Raw genomic sequence first — 17,139 nt, 5'->3', positions numbered from 1 at the left:
TAGGCTTGATGTTCAAATTCTGTCCTGCAAGCATTTTCAACTTGAGTGTTTTTCATAAGGGAGGAGCTTTGATGCTTCCCTTGATTTTGTTACAAGATTTGTTTAGTCAGCATGATAGCAGACTGATAGTGAAAGCATGTGGCATGTAATGAGAACTGGAAACACTGTACTAATCTGGGTTAGCACTGAACCAAACATACTTAAAAGAGTAACTTCTATATCTGAATTTGTTGCCAACTTATGACCAAGAATTAGTATTCACATTAGCATCTCGTTGGGGTTGCACACATTAACAGTACAGCTTGCTAAGAGTGACTATGCTAATATCCTGAGGTTTAATTAATATAAATAAACTGGCATAAAGCTTGTGATAGCTGCTTGAGCTGATATCCCTGTGTTGATGTTGTTTTTGGATCAACATACTTAATGTTGGTCAAGGTTCAATATTGCACGTGACCAGTTCTGAGTGGAGATCAGCAGTTTTTTGTGTTTTTTCATGTCACAAAACTATGACATCATATGGTAGCAATGTGATTGGTAACTTGTAGTGCTGAACCTGGACCAACATTAGTTATTAATGATCCAGGGACAACACTAACACAGGTATAGGCACCATGTTAATTTAGTGCACACAGCAGCTCGCAATTATTAGATAAGCCTGAATGTTTGCTCTTAGTGTATTTTGTCATGTAATTGGCAAAATTGTTGCTTGATGGCATATTAATGGATTAAAAGCCTGTAGTTATCAGAGTATACTTCAGAGTCAAGATACATGAAACTATCATCAGAGACATTGAATACAGTAGAATCCTGATTGAAACCTATGGGAGAGTTTGTTAATAGCAGAGGTGGTGGTAGAAGTATAACTGAGGGTGGGAAAAGAAGCTTTTTAAGAGTTTACTTTGGGGTAAAGTTGGCCATTGGATTTTTTAAAATTCAGTTTTATTACCTGGCAACCACTAAAATTAAAGTAAATTAGGATAATGCTTCAAAAAAGAATAAGCACCCAGAGGCGTTTCAAGATGGCTGCCCAGTGGCAAGACTTAACGGCAGTTGGTGTAAAATAAATGACTTGAGGCTGTGTTAGAGAAACTCTAGGAGCTCACCAAAATCAGGTAGCTGCCTTCTGGATCGACTGACTGACCGGCACGCAGCCTAGTTAAGGCTAGCATGTTCTTGTGTACATGTAACTCCTTTTGTGGACACTTTGGTGATACATGAAGTATGACTTGCAGAGCAGAACTCTAGTGAGAGACAGGAAGGTTCATTGACCCTGGAGAGCTGTCTCCTCCACTCTCCTCCATTCACAACCAGCCTCTTATTAACAATGGCACCAGGAGTACGACGGTCCAGATGTTATTCTCCTGCTCCCACCAGCTGTGCCAGCCTCCAATACACAGCCTCATTGACTCTGAACCAGCGAGGCAAGACACTTAAGAACACACTGACACCGGACTCACACAGAGTGTGCAATCTCTTACAGTAGGTTTTTGTTTTGAAAAGGGGGATTCCTAAGAAATGTTCACAAAAGCATTTAAGAGCTGAAATGACACACACATGGACACACAAATGCCATATGCACTCTCACCCACCACATGCTCTTTACACCCCCTTCTCCTGGTGTAGAGTTAGCAGCAGAGTTATTTGTGGGTGACAAGATCCTAACAATTCTGAGAATAATGCACATTTGTTTGGATGACTGCGCCATCAGCACTCCCTTTGTTATTTTGAACATTGTTAGAGTCAGTTTGTAAGGATCCATCAACGCTTTATTCTGCTGGGGTTTTTTTTTTTTGTCCATTTACTTGTTCCTATAACAATAATTAGTTTTGTCATTCAGCCACAGTAGCACTATTGTCCACCTCCTAATAATGATTTTTGACAGCGGGCACAGAAAAGTAGATAACTGAAGAGTCATTAAAAATTAAAAAACAGTTGACTGGCTGCTGTTTTGGGCCTTGTCGAGTCTCTCTGCTTCTTTGACGTAGTCGTAACTCAGCAATACCTGTGGCTGTTGTTAAGTGTTGTTGAACAGGCGGTGGTGTGCCAATGAGAAAAGCTGAAAAGGCTCGGGTGTTTACGAGACATGGCTGCTCCCAACATGAAGCGACAGAGGGACTCTGGAAATAATACTGTATGTGTGTCAGTATAACATTGTAATTCTAAATTCACACTGTCACACAATAAGTTTGCTTGGGATTCTAATTTGAAAAGTGGGATTCATCTCTTTCCCCATGCAGCTTGATTTTCTGCTTCTTCCTCTCCGGTTCATCCTTTCTCCTCTCACTCTCTCCAGCCCTCTTCTCCACCCACACACACCAGTATCAACATCAGCATCACTCTAGATGACTATTGGGAAACCTGAGCTATCTTGTGCAACCATGGTTTACTTTTTCCAGCTGCACATACTGGGGATCACAGTTTTCACTGTATGGCATCTGCATGTCATTACCACAACAGGGTCCTGAACTCTTTCTGTGTTTCCAACAGCAAATACAGATATTTTCAAAATAAATATCAGCAAACAACTCAATTTGACACTAACACTTTTCTATTTTATCATGTTTGACAGCTATTTAAGAAAGATTTTATTGTTGTGTGTCAATTGAAAGTTCAGCAGCAATTATGTGGTTCTTATAGTTGACAGTGCTTCTCCATTAGTTATCTCTTTTGCCAATATTAAGTGTTTTTTGATAGTGAAGAAGAAATAGAGACAGCAAGAGCAAGGAAGGTCAGTAGCACATTTTTATTGGATCAAATTAATATGGAACAACCCCCCAAAAAAATATTAGCCTCAGAGGGCAGTTAGTTACTCGGCACTTCCATCCGTTTGCAGGATAAAAAGAAAGCATATGAGAAACAGAAAGAAACAGAGGTACAAGGGAGATTGTGTTTGTTATTTGATAAAGCCTCCCTTATAACCTCAGCATGTTGTGCAATAGCGCTGGCTCTCCTTCAACTCCGCGGCGTGCCACTTCAAATTAGTCGCTTGTGGAGAGGGTCTGCCCCATCTTTGCAAAATGCATTAGTACACCACTCAGAGCCTCATACAGCCTAGGGTTAAACACAAATTATATCATTTCTGTCATCCAATCAAATCAGAGCGACCTCTTGACCTGCGAGATGAGTCAAATGCATAATGAAATATGACATGACACAAAAGCTCTGATTCTAATCTGTTCTGACACGCGATCAGATGAGGATGACCTCCTGACCTTGACTGACAAGTGAGACGGGCACTTGGAACAGGATATATGAAGGAAGAAAAAGGGAAACTTAAAAGGAAAGGGGAGAAACACGTGCAATTAGAAAGGCTGGTTTGAGTCAGTGGTAGGTTAGTTAGTAATCAGCTCAGGGTCTGGGGTGAATAGGGCCATCTGCATCTTTTGACTTTAGACAGTTGGTGCTCACCTTAATTATTCTCTCCATATTTTCCTTTCTTCCCATTTGTTTCTCCGTGGGGTTTATGTCTTTGAAAGGGTTTATTTCCTCTCTCCTCACCCTCCTGTGCCACTCATTCACTGAACACATCCCAAGTACAGCATCTCAGTCCCCAGAGTTCCTGTTATGATTTCTGAACAGTAAAATACTGACAGATAAATAAAGCAGCTGGGCTGTTTTAGAGGGAGATGAGATGACAGAGGGATGGATAGGAAGGGGGCTGATCGGGGTCTAAGGAACGTGGAATAGGGCCAGAACTATTGGGGCTTCACAAGGGACAGAGCTGAATGGGCAAGCCAAGAGAGGAAGAGGAAAGTGAAGGTGTAGGGTGGCTGTAACTGGATCTCCTGCCCATTTCCATTCCCACTCTTGTAAGATATAGTAGCAGAGGAACAGCTATGGCTTTAATTAAGCCTGAGTTGAAGGAAAGAGATGGATAGATTAAAGAAGACGCTATGAGAAACAAGAAAGGGTATCAACAACAGCAAGCCAAGAGTTCACAGCTCTTAGATTATGTGTTTGAAAATAACTGATCTCTGTTGTCAGACAAGCATTATTTGCCTTTGCTGTATTACATTAAAACAAGAGCTTTGTGTACACTAGTAAACAGGATCATTTTTGAATATACAGTATAAGCCTCCTTTTGCGAGAGCAGTGACAGAGGGAATAAAAAAGTTGATGCTCTTAAATTCATCCCAAAGATAAATGCACTGTTTTCTTCATAAACCGGACTGCATGGAGTGAGAGATAACAAGGCCTTACTTGGCTTGCAGAGTGCTGCACGGTGAATTTTGGGAAGGTGTCAGAACGAAGAGTGCCAGAGGTGATGGAAGCAGTGATGTATGGGTATTTCAAGCATAAATCACTGCTTTGACAAAGCTCTTCAATAAGCAGATAAGTCCATATTAGCGGCGAGACAGATATGTCATCGTCTGTCTCTGAGCCGTCGGTCCCACCCTCTTTGTGAAACAGACATTGACTTGGGAGGACACCGGACTCTTTCGTCCATGTGGAACGCAAGGATCCGGTCTGAAAACACAGCACTTACTGTGTCACTTGATGTCATGCTAGTGGAGATATTCCCAGTCTGTGGCCCACCTGTCAAAATAATGTTTGCGTCATGAAATTCCTTTGATTTCAAGACGAAGCTAAAAAAAAAGCAAATATTGTGAATACAGCTGAAAATAATGTTTAATGTCATTATTATCTTGTCATTATGTGTCAGATTTAAAATGCTAAAAAAAAAAAGAATATTTAGAGTTGTCACTGAAAGAGGACAATTAGTTAGTTATCAAAATAAACAGTAGTTTATTATCTGTCAGTTGCTGCTTAATAGCCTGATAATTTTATGCCAGAGCAACATTATGCCAGGAGGTCCAACATTATGCTACGTAATGTTGAAAAAGGTAAGTAGCTTTTAACCGAACATATGAATTGCAATTGACAGATGAGAATTTTAAAATGGATGTGCAATTTAATATTAAATGGGCAATGTCCCAAATCCTGATTTCTACAGGCATCATAACAATAATCTAATAAGTACAAGAATATAGAGATAATGAGCCATTAGCCACAGTCAATATCATCTCCAGAAGGCCTTGAATACTCAGGCAGTGTTACAGAGGGAGGGAGAGATCTGTGCCAAATAAAAGACAAGCTGGAAAGCTCCCCAATCAATGTTATTTTCTCTCTCAGTCCCAGACCAACTGTCTATTCATCTGTTTCTTTCAAATGAAAGGTGTGCTGGTATGTAACACTTACAGTCGAGAGATCTGTCTCTTAATTAAAATGTTACAGATTGCATTCGCTCGCACTGAAGACAACATACTGTGTATTGGAAATAATGTTCCCTATAGTGTACCGCATTGATCAGATGAGGAAAATAAAGCATGGTGAAAAACAGTGTGTTGAAAATAGAATCTGCTGCTTTTTGAAGGAGAACAGCCCCGACTATTGAAAGTAAACCAATGATGAGTACCTTAGAGGAAAAAAGGGAAAAAAAACAGGGGCTGCATGTTTGAAAAGCTACTTCCATACTAGGACACATGCTGGTCTATACGATCCATCATATACATTGCCTTGGTTTGGATTTTACTTTCAAAGAAGAAAAGAGTATACATTAGCCACAGTGTACATGTGGATCTGTACATGCAATCTCATTCTGAATAGAGGCATATGAATAATTTATCTTGCCACAATCCAACTGGGAATGTCCTTGGTATTTACATTTTATCATCAAGGGCACTGGATGAGCCTTCATAGCAATCCAACACATGACACATCTTCTGTCCTTGTCCCTCTGCACAATCAAAGGCAATAGATGTGACCAGAAAAGTGTTTCTGTAGCTTGGATGTAGATTAATTTACTGAGAAAACAAAAGATTGATAAACACGCTACATGATGACTAAGCATGGTGGTCTTTAGATTACATAGTCTACTACAGTCAGAGTGAAGCACATGGTGGCTCAGAGGGACTCGCACGGGGACTCACTTCACACAATAGCTCCAATGTTTACAACAGACAATTTAGTTTCCTTCCAACAATTATGAGGGAAATTGAATCTCAGGAAATGTTCGTTTTCTTGTCCATTAGACCAAACAATAACACTATCCCCAAAGGTTTACAAAAACATCTGTCTTCAAAGGACAGTCCAGAAAATTAATATCAACTTGCTTGCAGGCTATGTCAGGACAAAGTAAATCAAATTGAGGCAATCGTTTACTAAATGTTACGCCAAATGAAAAGAAAGAGAGAAAAAAGAAAGAGGATTAATTCTAAGTGTGTCTCTATACTCTTGATTCAACAGTGAAAACCTCCTGTTTTTGCCATTACGCTTAAGATGTGTGCTTTAGACTTTTCTTATTTCTTCTTATTGACATTCTTATTGTTGCAAAATTAAATTTATCTCATGTGGCTTTGCGCTCGTTGCTGCACGTGGGATTTAAATAGAAAAACTGTCTTGGGTTTTTTCATTCCAAGGATGTAAAATGCTTATTCATACTACTTTATCTGTAATTGATGTGCTCAAAAATTACAAAATAGGCCATTGCACCTACCTTGATACTAAAACAGGGTTGAGAGAAAAACAAGAAAAAAAGCGCCCCGTATCCTTTCTTCTTCCTTCCATCTCCACATGCGCCTTATTTTCTAAAAGTATCTGTTTGAGAGATAAATGACCGCTCTGCTGCCGAGGATGACAGCCTACACAAAGATGATATTGAATTGATTTCAGAAATGTTGCAGAACTGACTGTTTGATGTATACTGCTAGACATGAATCATAAAAATTCTATTAAAAAACCCTTGAATGGCTGACACCAGAATATTATTTGTGATGATTAATTTGACTCAGTCATTACAATGGGAGTCAAGTTGGATCGTCTCAGACAAAATTGCTTTTCATTCCCCGTTGAATTTCCCTGCTATTTTTCTTTTCTTCTTGCTCTGTGCAGAACCCTGATCTGATTGGACTTACTGTGTTAGAGAGACAGCACGCGAATAGAGACTGTTGGTCTGCTATATTACTGATCGCTGAGCATTGTTTTGTTTTTTTGTTCCAAAATGAGTCGTTTAACATTTGAAGGAAAATTATACCTAATGTAGTAAAATGACAGATCAGAAGAACCTTTGTGGAATTTCTAGCTTGACAAAATAAAATAACACATTACAGTTAATGCTTGTAATCATAATGTTTAGCATATGCAAGTACACACACACACACACATATATATTCTTTTCATGTAACTTCTGGAAAAAATGTCCTTCTGTTTGTTGGAAATGAATGCAATCTACTCAAAAACAGAATTTTTTTCTTTAGTTCCCTGTTTGGGAACCATTAGATTTATTTGTAAATTTTGCAATAGTATGGTTTTCTCTAAAATGTGAGTAGAGAATTGTAGTTGACTTGCCCATACCCTGTAGTTGCAGAGACACGTATGTCCAACCTTGCATAGAGCAATTTATCTTGCAACGCACCTGCTTTGTGACATTAATGATTTAGCTGCGAGTTTACGTTTATGGAAGTGTTTGCTGGGCGGGGCATTCACCACTCCTGACAGCTCAAGTAGCCATTTCCACTTTGCATTGTCTACTGTAGAAAAACTATAAAACACTGTATATTTCTACATTTGCAGCCTGTGTGTAATAGTCACAGGGACTTAAAATGGATTGATTTTCAGTTTCTGCTCAATGAAAACAGTGTATTTCACTTTATTTCTTTTTCTGTCTGTCCCACCACAGAGCTACACAGGTCAGACAGGTGGCAGTGGGGGAGGAGGAGGAGGTGGCGGCACTTCAAGTGGAAATGGAGCCGGGGACGAAGACTATGAGATCCCACCTATCACTCCACCTAACCACCCCGAACCTCCTCTTCTTCACCTGATGGAGCACGAGTCTACAGGCTACCTCGGTCACTCGTTGTCACACAATGGGCTCATCAACCCGTATTCCTACCCAGAGCTGCCCACACTTATGATGTCGAACATGCTGGGACAGGACAGTCACCTCGTATCCAGCCAAATGCCCTCGGTGAGTAGCGCACATTTAATCACAGTAAGAAAAATATTTAATACTTGGGAGTGATGAGTGTTGGTCTTAATCTTAAACTTAACTTGTTCTGGCTCATGCCTAAAAGAAGAAATGCAAATTATGAAGCAAGCAATGTCAACACATAGGATGAAATGATGATGGAGCAAACTTTTTTTGTCATTTTAAAGCATTTTGTGTATTTTAAGCATGAAAAATAATTTCAATATCTTAGCCTTGTACCAAGGGAAAATGTCGTTTTCAAGGCACAGTAAATGGGGCTAAGTAGGGAACTGAATGATTGTTCAGCAGTTGCCATGTCAGCTCTAATGCATGGAGAAAAGGATTGTGGGTAAATCCATCAGCATCATATCTGCCTCGACAGCAGGCATCGGTCAATCTGTCAGGCCTTCAAACATGAATACGTGCTGATTACTCCCTCAGCTCCACACAGAACTGCTCCTCTACAAATTAGCATCTCCAAACCATAATTGCATTCATGAGAACTGTTGGAAATAGAGCAGGTTACTATCACAACAAATGAGCTCTGCAAAGCTTATGCATCAAACATATGAGTAGACTGCATTAAGCAAATAATCTGTTTAGCAGTTTAGCAGTATACCATGCACAGCGCCCTAAATGTGTAATATAGCTTGAATTTGAAACTTTGAAGTTCAAATTAATGTATATATTAATAAAGATAAAAAAGTCCCATATATATGGAAAAGATGGCTGATGTTTTGATTGTAGGTCCCAAAGAAAGAACAGAAATGGTTAATAGTGTTAACGTACGATTTTTTTGTGTAACAGACGATGACTGGAAAGCCAGTAACTTTAAACATTCATAGCTTTATTGATACTGACTTGTATTATAAAACAATGCAGAAATAGTAACGCATACAGCTGTGCTGTTCTAGAAAAGGAGATGTTTTCTTCTTGTTCTTTCACGGTATCATCAAGTACAAACATCAGCAGTGTGTTTTGTCTCTGGCCATGTCTCAGTATCTTTTAGTTATTCTACACAATAAAGATATATGTTATACATATGAATATCAAGGTCAGGCATATTGTGTAACGTTCGTGATAAACAGAAGACAAGCAGCAATCAAAATATTTCCCAGTAAAGATCTAAACATTCTTTGCATTATATATACTTTAATGCTGGAATACTCCCACAAGGTATTGGATTCATATGTCATTTATCTTCATATTCATTTCACATTTTGGTCATGACCTTTACTGCGGAGACATTGGTTGATTGGCCAGTCTTTCCCTCTGCAGTCAGGATATTTGTTACTGCTACAGAGGGCCACACTCTGTGGTTTTAATAGATTGAATACAGCAGGCTGGGTGATAAAAATGCATGAGATTTTAAATGTTCAACTCACACATGATGAACTTGTGTTTAAAGCACATGTAATGCAGCTCCTGGTAACCGCTAGGGAATCTGATAGCACTGGTAGATAAAATGATGCTTTTGGTTCTGAAAACAGATGAAAATTATTTTGAGCACATTTTGTAAATGTTCTATGTTACATGAATTTAATTCAAATTTTGTGTGCTTTAACACATAAGCACACTAATCAGGAAACAGGTTAAGAGATATTACACCACAGTTAAAATGATCTGTGATCTTTTGCCTTTTGCAAGTAAACTCCCAAATCTTGCTACTTCTGACTTTTTATAAAAGAGCTCTTGAATACATTTGGGGATCTTTTCAGAGCTCTGCTTCAACTTCACTTCAAAAAAGCAGCATATAAAGTGAACTCTGAATTTTTTTAATCAAATAGTCAGGCTGGCAAAACTACCAAACCGTAGCAGAGGTTCATTTGTGCTGAGAACGGAGTGTCTATTAAATTGGTGCCTCACCTTGACACAGTCTGTTGAGCAGAGTAATTAAGCAAACTCTGCAGTTCAAACATGAGTTGCTATCATTATGAATATCTCACTTGACATGGGTAGATAAATAATACAGGTTCATTCGAATGTTAATCTATTTTTGGTAGCTAAAAAACACAATGTACAGTGCAGCTGTGTCTGCTCGCTTTGAACAACGTGTGTGTGTCCAAGTGTGTCTGTGCGTTTTTGTGTCTTTACTATAAACAATATATCTGCTGTTGAAATGGATCCACTACATCTGGAGGTCAGGCCTTATATTCAATCTTGAGCACATTGAAAAAAAAATCCATTAGGGTTCATCTTTCCTGCATCAGCCATTCTATTGTGGTGCTGCAGTGAGATCTGTTTTCATCAGGCAGATTCAATACGTGAGCTGGGCAATGAAAAGAGTGCAATAGAGTTGAATGAAGAAAGGAGGGGTGAGGATAGAGTGAGAGAGAGAGAGATGGAGAGAGGGAGAAAGAGAGAGCAGGGCATTGTGGGGAGGAACGCTAGAAGAAAAAAGTAACTCTTATTCAAAATGAGCGTATACGTCCAGTTTTTGTACCGCCTGGATTTCATTATTAGATATTTTAAAGATAATTCAGTTGAGTGAAATGGGGTTATTCTGTCTCAACAAAAGGCTGAGAGCCTCTGGTTTTTAAATTTGTGCCTGTGTGATTCAAGTATGAGGACATTTGAAAGTACTCCAATGCAGGTGCAACAATATAAACATGAAATAAATAGGGCAATTATATAACAAAAAGGATTTAGACTCAAGCAGCATCGCAGCAACAGATGATCATAGCTGTTGAAGAGAATAGAGAGGGTGTGTTTTGTTTGTTGTGAAAGGGTGAACTGCGGGGCTAAAGAGTGTTTAAATCAGGCAGATTTAACTGTGGCCATGGATCTTAAAAATTTATAAAAAATGATTGATTGCACATATGCCAAAGCATGAATAATATAGAACAAGACTGAAGGTTTATTGCATTTTCTTTATTGACAATAAATTGCATTAAAATACACAAATTAAGGGTGTGTGTATCTAACGCTTGGTGCTTTTAGGATTTCATTTTTCTTTCCTCCTGTTAAAGATGTAAATCTTTGAAAATATGTAACAAACGTCAAGCTTAATTTATTTGGAAAGTACATTTATGAAACAGCTGGGCACTGTAGTCTTTAGTAAATATCAAAACATGACAAAATAGTTGATTTAGAGGTTAATTTGTTGGACAAGCAGCCAGTTAATACGCATTTGCCTGCTAGAGATTACTTGTGATTACTTTAAAAAAAAACTTTCTCAGTTATTCCCATTATTTTTATTCATTTATTCATTTTAGCATTTTTGGCTGGCTTGGTGGAAGCGTGTTACGTTTTGGGGCCCAGAACTGACCATAAATGGATGAGACCAGTGAGTACTAAGCTATCAGCTAACATTAGCAAGGTAGTTATTAAGCTAGCTCTAGCATGCAGACCAGAGCTAGGTGGTCTGTGTGCAAACATTAAAACATTAAAATGAGCCCATCCAATGATTCTTGGATGGGCTGTATGGGCAGTGTTCAAAGCTAGCTGTCAATCAGGGCGGACACACCCCGACTTTTGATCTATGTCAGTATCCAAAGAAATAAGGTATAAAGCAACTTTCTTTTTTTTTTTAATTTAACAGGCTGTAAACATGGTTTTAAATGCAGTTAAGTGGTCATTAGAGGAACTTAAATCTTTGTCAGTTCAGAGTTTTTCCATCTCCAGAGGTTAAAAGACTGCAAATACAAAGAATATGTTAGTGTGCTCATAACCTTAGAGTTTGCCTATGCAGACAGCATTTAGTTGATTGATCACTCACTTCTAATCTCTGTATTAATTTGATAAAAGTAACAAGGGTATTTATTCATTTTCTCCACTTTGCTGCCTCTCAAAACCCTCTAAAGCAAAACTGATTGCACTTTCCTGATTTTGTAAGGAGGCCATTTTCAATTCAATTTTTTTTCTTTTTCTTTCCTTTCTCTTTTGGATGATGGTTATTGTGTCTGAAGCTCCTCCTGGTCAAACCTGATATCTTTCAAAGAGCTCTTTTCTCAATGTTTTGATGCACTTGGCAGCCCCCCCCATTCCCTCCCAGCCCCCCACCTCACCACTTTCCCTCGTTCTCTCTCCCCTCTCTCCCTGTCTCTGGTGCTCTCTCTGTTAATGCCCCCACTGCCATAGCATCTACAAGTTCCAAAACACATTAGACATTTAATAGCCTTGCTCAGGTTGCATTGATCCTATCAATACAGCCCAGAATGATACACATCTCTGTTGCTGCTGATTTCTGGCCTCATTGTTTTCTGTTACATCTCTCTTTACACTAAACTATACATATATTTTATATCCACCTTTTGCCTGTGCTGTGACCACTGCATCTGCAATATGTTTAAACAGGACAGCTTCATATTCAATTATGATATATTTATAATGGTCCCCAGTTGCCAGCAACTGGAATAAATTATCCTTTTTTTCATGTTCCTCAATTGTGCATGCAGTATTAGCCATCATCAAACTGGCTCAAGTGTGATGTTTTGAATATGTAACAGATGATGAATGTATAATCAGCCAGGAGATGTTATGCATAACAGCTAAGTATTAGCTGAGAGATCTATATGCACGAGCAGCCTTAGTTTCATCAAACATCCAGGTATTATCTCCCCCCCTTTTTTTTCTTTTCTCAGAATACACGATGTGAATCTGCTTGAATGAGGGTCAGTTTATTTGTAATGAGGGCTGTGGCGCTCTAAAGATCTGCCTGCTGCATTCATATTCAAATTCCATCCTCTAATTTCTTTTGTTACAAAATTTCAATGTAAGATTTTCCTCACAAGCTCTTTATCTTCATTTGTTGAGGTTAATTATCAAGTATTAATCCCATCTTGATTGTCACGTTAAGTTGGTTGGAAGCTTGCTCTTTTTCTTTCTTTCTTTTTTCTCACGAGGTATTAAGTGCTCCTGGCAGGTGCTCGCGCTCCAAGCCTGCGTGAAAGAAATATGAGCTGCAATGTCAACTGAACTTGTCACAGACAAGCTGGGATGAATTAATGATAAGAGAGCAGAGGTGTGTTTTAATGTTTTCTCTCTCTGATGGAGGGTCTCAGCAAACGTATTATCGCATACTGTACACCTGCTGGTTTTTGTATAAACATTAAACAGAAAAAAAAGTGGATTAGAGATATGGCGATGCATTTATAGAGAAAATCATGGTCCGCATTTTAAGTTTAAAGAATAAAAACTATATCAACCAGCCTTCTGAGAAAGATTATAGTTAAATGTGTTTACACTTTTTCCATATGGACTTTAAAATTGTCTCGTGTGTTTTTTTTCCGACGTGCCTTTAAAGACTTTCGGCTCTCTGGGGCTTTGCTCGATTCTATACTTTTTATTCAGATGAAGAAAACCTATTTCTCCTTTGAAAGACCTTCATTTTAAGTCATTTTTTAAAGGGATTAGAGCGTCTGCAGAAAATGATGGAACGTCTGTCGCTTTTCACCACAGTTCAACAAGCTCAGTGATAGAATGGGACTTGTATTAGTTATTCCAATGTTGATTCAGGCACAGATGATTTTGAATGATCAATGCCACGAGTGGAACAAAAATCACTTGCTTGTTTGATGGCCCCTTGAAGTCTACAGGAAAAGGGAGGGCTGTTCTTTCAACTGCTCCCCCCCCACACACACACACACTTTTTTGTGATTATTTATTTTCAAATTGTCCCTTAGGCTAATGTTCCATTTTGGCATTTCACACCGCCCTCTCCCATAAATGAACCATCACAGCCATAAATCACTGGACAAACAGAGACTTGTGCAAACCCTGAAAGGTTCAAAGATTTATGTAACACATTCATGTTTTCCACTTCCTCATTTTAGTACTCCACGGGTAAAGCCTAGCTAATAAAAGGTCCTATTAATATTTCCTGTTGCTTAGCAACGGCAGGCAGCAAGTAATAGCATTCTGTGGAAAAATAGATGACCGATAAGGAAAAATTCAATTCTTTTCTCATCTCTTGGGAGAAAGTGCCTTATTTCTCTGGCAATGTGATATGAAACTGTAGTTGTATATTAAGAAATATCCTAAAAGAAATATAGGTTATTTTCCAATTTCACCGTTTTAGAGGGATTTTTGTTGCAGCCCAGAATGGCAGCTCATCTTTTTTCTCTACCCTGATGATGTCAATTAACCTGCCAGATTAAGCTAAGAGGAGGATAAGATTTGACTTCATTTCTGTCTTTTTAATGAAAAATTCTAAAGGGATGGTGTCAAATAACACAGTCACTGGACTTTAAAAAGATCAGCTATGTGGGACAAATTGCATTTCATTTATATTGCATATGTAATTTAAACTTGTTTTGCACGAACACAGACCAGCTTCTGTTAAGTGCCATGTAAAACCTGTTCTAATAATACTTATCACCCTGATCACAGGTAACAGAAGAAGATCGTTGCAGTGGCAATTTTCAATTTAGATAATTCATCACATCATATTTCAAAAACATCAGAGTGAAATATGTGTTATCGCACACATGTTGTTGTCATTGTCCTCCTCTTATAGATTTGATAAACCACAGCGTTCAAGCAAAGAACAGAAGCTAAAGAAACAAACGCAGATTCAGCTGCAGCACATATCTAGTGTTATGAAGCAGATCCAAAGATAAGGGATTTTATATTACACTTAGCCACGCGCCCCTGCTGAGATTTATCATGCCATGAAATCATGCCCATATTGCACTATGCCCTATCTCAACAATCCATCAGCCCATTCTGCTTTCACCACCAGGAATATTCAGCTGTGGCGGCAGTGGAGAACTATCCCATGTCATCTCATGCTCGGACGCCTCCTCTGCTGTGTCACCGGCCACTAGTTCAACGCAATACTGCCACTCTTTCTGTTAATGTCTATAAGTGTGGCTTCATTCACAGTGATTACAGTGCTGTAGCAAGCTAGTTGCTCTTGTGTTTGCCTTCCTTTCTAATACCAGACATGTATTCTGAGCTGTTCTTAAGCAAGAGACACCTTCCTCCTATTGTGCAATCACTATAAAAAAGAAGTTTTGTAATCTGTTGCCATAATGTTTAAAACTTGAGGATGAGGTGAAGATCAGACGTGTGAAAGTCTCTGGGCAAGAGGATTTTGCACACATCTATAACCTTGGCCTGACCTAGACTTGCATGATGCACACAGCACAATATTTTTCTTTAAGAATTGCATGGTTTTTGTTGTTTCTGTGTTCATTATTTCTGCATGCTGAATTTTTTTGTTGTGCAAGTATGGGCGCACCCACACACATGCACACAAAGTGCATTTGACACGGCAGTCAGGAGTCTCATTAGTGGGAGCAGAGGAGCCTTGCCTTCTGCTGTCAAGAGTGTGTGTCCCTACCGCTCCTCACAACCATCTCCTGCATGTCATGTCAGGCAAGGCTCTGATTCTCTGACGCCGTGCTTTGTGAGGTGAGCTCAGAGACACGCCCGGGCTGAGAGAGAGCTAGGAAAGGAGAAAAAGGGACTGTGAGAAAGAACAAGAGAGACAGAATATTTAAAGAAAAAAAAAACATAAGGAACTAGAAAGAGAACTGGAGGGGAGGAAAGAGGCAGAGACGCAGAGAGAAAAAGAGGAGAGAAAGAAGCAAAGGAGGTTCTAACATTAGCAGTAATGAGGAACATGGAGGCTGGTGCCGAGGGGGACATCATGACATTACTATCTGCAAATCAACCACTGCCTTTTTGCTGCTACTGATTCACCCTGAGAGATGTTCACGGTGCTACTGTACTTTTCAAAGCAACAGTCAGCCACCAGTGAAAATGTTTCAAGGTGAACTTTAATTACATCATTATTATTAATATCCTTGTTTACTTTTTTATTACTTTAATTCTCATTTTTGTGCGTTTAAAAGTCCTTCCTGCATTTTATGTGTTGGTATAGACTGTTTTTGGCTTTGGGATTTATAGTGGCAAATTCCATTTCAACACTGCAGCTACTTTAGGCATTCTTTGAGTAAACTGCTTTTTCTCTCTCATAAAGTACGTGCTAAAACTCGTAATTATTCCCTTATACTGCTGGTTTGTGAGGTATTGCTGTTTTTCTGCCAGATTAATTACAGGATCACAGTTCAGCACGGGAGGTGCAAGAGCAAGTGTTTGATATTTTTCCTTTTGACTAGCATGTAATTGGAACGATTGAAAGTGACCTTAAAGTGTTTTGTTTTGGCAACACGGTGCCGTTGCCAAGCTAATAAATAAAATGAGGTTTTAATAGTGTGTTAGTAAATACAGTTGGCTGGTACTGTACCTTAAACAGGGCATCACACATTACATTAAATCAAAGCCACGTTGCCTTATGGCGTAATATAGATAATAAAATGTAGTCTTGACAACTTTCAAAACAATTTCTTACAACAACACTGATTCCCCTTCTAAAACATCCTGGCATCTATTGCCCATCATGCCTCTGTACTTAGCATCTGTCTGGTGTCACAAGACGGCAGATACAGCATTTTGCCTCTGCCTTTATAGTTAAGTAGAGTATGATTCATGAATCCACTCTCTTCTTCTCAGCTTGTGTAAATGACCCTCTTGGGTATATATAAGCTTGATAAACCAAAGACATGGATGAAGGGAGAGAGACAGAGGGATGGAGTGAGGAGGAGGTGGGAGGGGCGGGAGGTTCGACGGCTCTTTGAGGAACAGAGTTGTTAGCGCTTTGCCCTCGGGGTGAATGAGAAGTAGCTTTGAGGGCTGAGAGACCCAGGGTTGGCTCCCCCACCTAAAGGCGTGTTTACCACCTTGTTGCGCGGCGGCTGTGCTTTTGAAGGATCATTCTTGAACGCGCCTCTAATTAAAGCTGTCATGGCTGGGTGCCTGCAGGGATAATGTTCTATTATTATAGTCATTTGTTTCAATTAAACGCTGGCTGATTTTACAATAGCAGCCGTGAACCTGTGTGAGTGAGCCATCACTCTAAACAAGATGGCTCCAGTCAAGCAGGGAGTGAGGAAAGACAAGTCTCGGGACTCACACGGGCATCGATCAGTGAATATCGAAACAGGGCGGGGCGGGAGTGAGAAAGAATTTGAAACCTAAATTGGACAGATATCGTGTAGCATTGAGAAAACAAAATGCCCCATCGTTTAATTAACTTTTGGTTTTCATTTACAATTTGAAGCTAGTCAACTAAAAGTGAATTGACTCCAGCTCTACACAAAGTACTTAATTAAAAACTGACAGATTTATTTTAGACGGCGCTAACAAGTTAAAACATGACAATT

At 39.2% G+C, this 17,139-nt stretch overlaps 1 protein-coding gene across 3 annotated transcripts in view; it reads left to right on the top strand.

Annotated features, from left to right (window-relative positions):
• The window catches only part of tox2 (TOX high mobility group box family member 2), an 89,690-nt gene that overhangs the window by 51,944 nt on the left and 20,607 nt on the right, over positions 1–17,139 (top strand). For all 3 annotated transcript variants that reach the window (XM_080890429.1, XM_080890431.1, XM_080890430.1), the window contains exon 4: positions 7,682–7,969. In XM_080890429.1, coding sequence (XP_080746555.1) covers positions 7,682–7,969 — 288 coding nt within the window. The remainder of the gene's footprint in view (positions 1–7,681; positions 7,970–17,139) is intronic.

The sequence above is a fragment of the Rhamphochromis sp. 'chilingali' genome, assembly GCF_963969265.1.
Source record: "Rhamphochromis sp. 'chilingali' genome assembly, chromosome: 9".
Lineage (NCBI taxonomy): Eukaryota > Metazoa > Chordata > Actinopteri > Cichliformes > Cichlidae > Rhamphochromis > Rhamphochromis sp. 'chilingali'.
The sequence above is the reverse complement of the archived record's forward strand: the minus strand, read 5'-3'. Positions and strand labels throughout refer to the sequence as shown.